Below are 7,368 nucleotides of genomic sequence, written 5' to 3' on the forward strand. Positions count from 1 at the left end.
GAAACTGTGCTTGAATAGTGCAGGGGGTTGGCAAACCCTCTCCCCTCCAAACAAAACATGTGGCCTAGGAGCTCGCCCAGGGCGGGGTGCCCATGGGACCCCACGAGGGGTCACTAACCAGGGCCATGTGCCCCTCACTGCAAGGCTCACTGCCCCTGCTGCAGAGACCTGTACCACCAGGCAGAACCCCTCTGGGGGCTGGTGCCACCGATCCCTGGCAGGGCAGCCCCATCCCCATGGCCAGGCTGGAGCCAGGAGGCGCCCAGACCCTGCTTCGCCTTCCCCTCTAGTCTGTCCTCCGGCGCTTGCCGTCGCCCGGCCTTGAGGGGGCGGGGCGCAGGCTGTGGCAGCCCCAAGATGGCGGCGGCTCCGGCGGGGAGCGCGGCCGATGCCCAGGCGCGGTTCGGCCGCTCGGTGAAGGGGCTGCTGATCGACAGGGTGACCGGCTGCGGCACCGACGTGATCGCCCTCACCAAGCAGGTGCTGAAAGGCTCGCGGAGCTCCGAGGTGAGGGCCCGCCGCCGGGACTACAACACCCAGCATGCAGCGCGCCAGCCGCGGGGTGTGCTGGGAAGTGTAGTCCGGCCGGGGAAATGCTCCGTGTGGGGGGCAGGGCTTGTGGTCTCTGGGTCCAGCTGGAGCAGGGTCAAAACGTCACGTCATTGCCTTGTGCTGCCCACGCTGGGGGACGCTCCCAGCGGGGCTTGGGCGGAGCAGTGCATGCTGGGAACTGCCCTTGCCCAAGGCCTCCCCCCCAGCCTCTCCCTGCCCTCCCCCCAGCCTGAGAAGGGGACTGAGGTCTGGCTGGGGTGGGGGAGCGACCTGCTCCTCCCCTCCCTGGTCTCTTCCCCCCGCTGCGCTCCGAGCACCCTTGGCATCCCTGCAGCAGATTGGGACCCAGCGGGTGTCCCCTGGCGAGCTGCGCCCAGTCGTGCCCCCTCAGTGGAGCACCCCTGAGCCTGATGGGGCTGCCCCAGCCACCCATCCCAATCGGAGGGGTCGAGTGTAACTAAAATCTCCCAGCAAAACATCCTAGGGGGGCTCTGGATGAATACAGCTCGTGTGTGTTTGATACAGGCCTTGACCTGGAGCCTTCGGCCCGGGAGCAGTCACTCTGCCCCCTCCTTGGTCCGAGCATAATCTGCTGTGTGGACACGGCACAGGGGATGAATGAGAACCTGATGTGGGTGTGGGGCGCTGACTCAGAATGCACATGTACAGTCTTAACCTCTGGAAATCCTCTCCAGAGCTGGCCAGCGCATTGGAGACCTGGAGCGTGGCCTTCCTCAAATCCCAAAAGTTAGGGAGAGGAAAATACTTCCGGACCCTGAGATGGCAGATCCCCAAGTCCAGCGCGCCCCCTATCTAGTAAAACAGGTTTTTACCGCAGAACCATTCTTGACTGCACTTGCCTACACCATCACTGTCACTGCTGACACCATATCTCACTGTAAAACGCATTGTTACCTCTTTCATGAAAGCTGCTGCTGGAAACCCAGTTCTCTGCTAGTCTGTTTCATCCAAGGAATGATCGTTGCAGAGTTAATTCCAAAAGAAACCCAATGAAGTGAATTCCCAATTCAATCAATTCTGTGTGCATATCTGTTGAGTGGCAGCCACAAGAAATCCCCGGTGGCCTGGGACTTCTGACTGCAGTTTGTGTGTTTGTTTTTCAGCTCCTGGGTCATGCTGCTAGAAACATGGTGATGCAAGAAGATGCCATCCTGCACTCGGAAGATGTAAGGAACGTTTATCTGCTGAAGTAATGGCATTTCTGATTAATAGGAAGCGCTGGATTTTGGCACAGAGAGTGGGGCTGCAAGGCAATGCATCCTACTCATCAGTGCAGAATATGGAAGGGGAATCTTGTGGCTTAAGTACAGATCTAGGAGTCATAAAAATGGCCATACTGGGTCAGACCAGTGGTCCATCTAGCCCAGTATCTTGTCTTCCGACAGTGGCCAATGCCAGGTGCCCCAGAGGGAATGAACAGAACAGGTAATCAAGTGATTCATCCTCTGTCGCCCATTTCCAGCTTCTGGCAAACAGAGGCTGGGGACGCTTCAGAGCATGGTTTTGGAGATCTGGGTTCTGTTTCTGGCTCTGCTGCAGATTTCCTGCATGAACTTGGGCATGTCATTTATGGCCTAATTTCAGGAGGTGCTGAGCACGCACAGCTCCCATTGAAGTCAGTGAAAATCAGGCACTTAACCTTTCCAGGCCTCAGTTTTCTTATCTGTAAAATGGTGATAATGTCCCCTGACCTCTCAGGGGTGTTGTTAAGCTCAGTTCACTGGGGCTTGCAAAGCACTCTGAGATCATGGCCTGGACGGTGCTATAGAAGTGCAGATGATTATTATTTTGTTGTAGTGTAATTCTTTCTGATAGAGCGCACTATAGGCCAGTCGTGCACTGGTGCAGTGGGATGGGCTTACTACATCTAGGAATTCTTCACCAAACTTGCCAGCTATGATTTCTTGAAATGCAGAGGCAAAACTGTGGGGTTCCCCTGAAGCTCACAACACCAGAATCCTTTGTAATAGACACAGTTGCTTGGATCTCAGGAGCAGTAATAGTTGTGCTGCACCATGTCTGTGCTGAATTATCCCATTACTGAAGGGGTTCAGAGTCTTTATTATTGTTGCACACTTTTTAGCTTCCCCTCAGCAAATTTATATTTCAACTGCTGTTGGCCTGTGGCTCGTTACACTTCATGACACTGACGGATGAGTAAAGTCCTGAAGTGAAATTTGCTAGGTCGGGTAGAAATGTCCCCATTGCTGTTTACTCTCTCACATTCCTATGGGAGAATATTTGCTTTCAGGGGAGGCAGCTCCAGTCAGTAGTATTCCAGGATCAGTGAGCTTGTCCTTGCAAGGTCAAAATGACCAGGCAAGAAGCAGTGGCATGAAGCTAATGCAGGAGATGTTTAGTTCTGAACAACACAAGGCTCTGGGCAGTGGATTAGACTCACAAGGGAGCTGGTCAAGGCACTAGCAGGGCAGAGATTTGAGAGCAGGTTGGATACAACGTTAGTAGGAATGATGTGGTGTTTAACAGGGCTGAATGCAAGGGGTCAGGCTGAGGAGCCCAATCCAAGTGCAAGGCGCCTTTCTTTGACCTTGCCTCTTCTAACGGAAACATAGAGCAACGTGTGTTTGTATTTTTTAAAATCCTACCAAACGACGACCCTTCCCTGCATCCTGGAGAGAGAATGAGAGAACAAACCACACACGAGAGATGTCAGTCCCATCACTTAATGCACTAGTGGAAAGTGTTCAGGTGCTGCGGGGAGGAGCGCAGCATAAGAGCCTGAAAAGAACAGATGAGAAATGGTCTTTTCGGGGTTGTTTGTGATAGTCGTTCAAGAGCTCCCCCGAGGTAGCTGTGTTTCAGGGTGAGTGAGGTGAACTCTTCCTTTGCAACCTATAAGCTCCATTGGGTTGCAATGGCGGGGCGGGGAGGGGGGAAAACCTGCTGCAGGGATATGTAGAGTTGTCATCATTCTAGAACAGCTCATACTAATTCTGCTGAGATGCTCAGGACAGTAATTCCTCATTTGGTGCTTTGCAGAGTCTAAGGAAGATGGCAATCATAACCACTCATCTCCAGTACCAGTAAGTAGGGGGCAATGGGGACTCTGGGTTTTGTGGGGCTGATCTCCTAGAAACCCCTTTCATTCCCCTTAAAGGCCCCACATTGTGGTGGCTTTGCATGGAGCCTGGTCTGAGCGCTGGCCAAAATGGGGCATTCCAGCAGGAGGGAGGGCTCCTGTCCCCCACTCTGCTGGGACTGAGCAGGCCATGGTTTGGAATCCTCTATCGTCAGCTCACCATGCTGGCCTATAGTTTGTTAAAGGGACACCGTTCAGATAAAACACATTGCAGCGTCCCTTTCGGTGTTAAACTACATGAGCCATTGTCCCTTGAACTAGTCACATGGGATACACTGGATAAAGCATACAACTGCCAGCAAAAAATCTCCATATTCAACACGATGCTTTCCAGCTCTAGGCTACCAGTTTGAATTCTGTCCAGGACGCTAGTCACCTGTAGTCATCACCATGTGATGACTGTTTGGTGGGTGTGAGACTTGAATTGATGAGTCTCCATCAAGTTCCTAGTGGGTGAGGGTGTCCGCACACACCCCCCACACACACAGACACACACGCACCCCCATTAACAATCAGCTGAGGACTGAATAGGTCATGGAGACAGGACTCCCCTCTCACCTGAAGAGGTTGTCCTCCAGGTCAGAGTTGAGACCTGGTGCCCTGCTGCTGCCCACGCTGGACCTGTTCTAAAGACAAATTGATGGTTTCAGTTTTCGGAGCTGTCAGTCGAGCCCCTTTTACCAGGACATAATTAGCCCTGTTGCTATTTTTTCCAACAATACCTTTTCTCTTCTCTTCTTTCCTCATCTAGACAAGAAGCTATTCAGAAGAAGTGAGTATAGCCTGTTTTATTGGCCGATTTATTACGCTTACACCTCTCTTGCTAACTCTCAGCAGATAGTCCGTGGTGATTCTCTCTCATAGTTTGCATGATGCCTGGCTGGGTTTTCTACTTTCAGCAAGTAAATCTGCAATGACATGAAGGCAGCATGTCCTAGCAATGGCGTGAGGTTTTCTTTTCTCCAGAGGAAGCTGGATGTGGCCCCACGGTACAAGGAAGGGAACAATCTGCTCATAAATTTAGCGGTGTCACACCAGGTCATTGCTTGGATAAGGAACCTCCAAGGAAGACTCAGGGTGCTGCATGAAGTCATGTTGATGACTCAGTAGGGGGTGATCTTTCCTCTCTCGGGGATGCTGTACTGTTAGTGGAGATATGGATGAGATAGAACACCAAGGCACTGATTGCTCATGATCACTAAAGATTCCATTGCGCTTTTTGCAGGAGTCGGGTGTTCATCCTAGTATCCTGGCCAAGTTCCTATCTCAAGCTCCCATCACCATGGTATCTTAGCAGCAGTGTGAGGGGAGAAAGGGGGGGAAATGCAAGGGACATTTTGAAATGGAAATGTACTTTTTGTTTTGAATTTTTTCATTGCAAAAATGAAAAAAAAAAATCCTGAAATTCTGAATGAAACAACATTTTTCTTTTAAAACTTGTTATGAAGAAACGTAAATTGCCACCAACCCTACTCATTCTCTCTGCAACTAGTCATTTGGTTTGTGAAGTCCTTTGTGATCCTTCCAAATGAAATGCACTAGGCATCCTAAGCCAGATCCTGATTGCTCTTTATTCCACGCTCGGGGTCCAGTGTAGCCCTGGCTTAAGTGGATGGAGCCCTCGTTGCCTCCTGGGTGCATTATGCCCACTTGTATCAGGGCTCAGTTTAGTCCCCCTGTCGTCTGACATTCAGCCTCTCTGCAGGGTTTAAGTAGACTATGCAGGTCACTTGGGATCTTTGTAACCGTTCCTCACTCACCAGACTCTTTCTGATCTGTGATGGTTTCTGAGCAAAAGGAAAGCTTTGCTCTGTGCTTGTAGATGTGCTGAGTTCTTTTGGCTTTGGTCCAGTCTCATGCTTTGCAGACAACTCGCCTTTGTGATGGCATGGGATATGGGTTGGATGATTCATAGATTCTAAGGCTAGAAGGGACCAATTTGATCATCCAGTCTGACCTCCTGTATAACACAGGCCACAGAACTTCCCCAAAATAATTCCGAGAGCAGAAAAACATCCCATCTTGATTTTAAAAATTGCCAGGGATGGAGAATCCACCACGACCCTTGGTAAATTGTTCCAATGGTTAATTACTTTCGCTGTTAGAAATTTAAGTCTTATTTCCAGTCTAAATTTGTCTAGCTTCAACTTCCAGCTGTTGGATCACATTATACCCTCCTCTGCTAGATTGAAGAGCCCATTATTAAATATTTGTTCCCCATGTGGACACTTATAGATGGTGATCAAGTCACCCCTTAACCTTCTCCTTGTTAAGCTAAACCGATTAAGCTCTTTGAAACTATAACTATAAGGCATGTTTTCTAATCCTCATTCTCATGGGTCTTGTCTGATTCACAAGGTATTTTCCCCTCCTAACTTCTCTAACAGAGCAGTTCTGTTCCCTCACGCGCAAGTGGTACTGGCATGTGCATCTATTTAGCAACCAAAACACAGAGATTTGGGGAGCTGATCTGACTTTGAACACTTCCTTTTGTCTGGTCCCCAGCATCGAGCATTCATCAAATCTGCAGGACCAGCTGAGTCACCTTCTGAAATGAAGCAGGAGACGCGAAGTCCCCAGCCCACCTAGCGGGAGCTGATGGGACGACCTGTGTCGGTGGAGCTCCAGAGTCTCTTCCTGCTTCAGCAGTTACATTGCAAGGCTGAGCTGTGCTGAAAGTCAGCTGTGAAAATGCAGCGTGTGTGTTACTGAACCTGCAGGGCTGTGGATTGGCATGGGACTGCTCTGTAACCTGCTCATCACAAACTCTCCCCATGCTGAAGGCTAGATCACTTGCGCTTAATTTAAAGCAGACTTTACCAAAACCTGCCTGTGACTAACACTTTTCATGTCCATTTTCTTTTCTGCGCAATGTACTGTTTGAATAGCAGTTTCCCTCTCCCCAAGGCATTGTGCCTGTTCAGCTAATGAATCAAAGGCAACGTGTGTTGTTGTTTATATTCAGCCCAATGCCAAACACATGACTTAGGTCCCATTCAAACCTGTATGGTTTTCCTGGGCCCTCTGCTCTAGGGTGAATTCCCCCTTGTCTATAATTTCTGCTGAATATGGACCTGTTCTTCACAGAGTTAACCGGAGCGGTGACGGAGATGCACTGCCCAACAGCTTGAGTTGTACAGTTCCAGCATTCCCCACTCCCAAAGTACAGAAAGTAGGGCCAGCATTTCCACATGGGAACCTACAGTCACATTTCGACACGTAAACCGTCGTCCTTTTTTTCCGGAGAATTGAGCTGCCACCACTACCAGTTTGGTCAGTGGGAGCTGCATGCGCACAACATCTTTGGAAATCAGTTGCTTAAATATGGCTTTAGGTACCTAATTTGGGCCAGAATTTTCAAACCCAGGTGCGTAGGTACATACAGCATGTGATGACTTGCCTGGTCCTTTGTCACCGGAGTGTCATGAGTGTCATTAGCACTGGGCTGTTCCTTTGTCACCTGTCCAATAGGATGTCTGTTTCATGAATGTCATTAGCACCGTACTGTTCCTTAGTTTCTGTGTATAATGTAAAGCAGGGGGGTTGGAATGTTATATCTCTTGCCAGTACATCTGCTGACTGTTTTGGCCTTGAACTGCATTCCTCCTATTTCATTGCTGTTATGGCTCTTGATTAAGCAGCCTTGGATTCATTATGTAACTGGGTACAGAATCAGTAAACTATTCAGATATACA

General features: G+C 49.9%; 1 protein-coding gene across 2 annotated transcripts; it reads left to right on the top strand.

Moving 5' to 3' along the window:
* Positions 1–346: 346 nt before the first annotated feature.
* BORCS7 (BLOC-1 related complex subunit 7) lies at positions 347–7,368 on the top strand. 2 transcript variants are annotated; one of them, XM_024213621.2, is made up of 5 exons: positions 347–507; positions 1,677–1,739; positions 3,574–3,617; positions 4,425–4,445; positions 6,179–7,368. In XM_024213621.2, the coding sequence occupies exons 1-5, from the start codon at positions 358–360 to the stop codon at positions 6,228–6,230; spliced, it is 330 nt and encodes a 109-aa protein (XP_024069389.1). In that variant the 5' UTR covers positions 347–357; the 3' UTR covers positions 6,231–7,368. The 2 variants fall into 2 exon arrangements, with proteins under 2 accessions (XP_024069389.1, XP_024069390.1); XM_024213622.2 differs by having other exon boundaries at positions 347–480.

The sequence above is a fragment of the Terrapene carolina genome, unplaced genomic scaffold (genome assembly GCF_002925995.2).
Source record: "Terrapene carolina triunguis isolate 2854851 unplaced genomic scaffold, T_m_triunguis-2.0 Scaffold95, whole genome shotgun sequence".
Lineage (NCBI taxonomy): Eukaryota > Metazoa > Chordata > Testudines > Emydidae > Terrapene > Terrapene triunguis.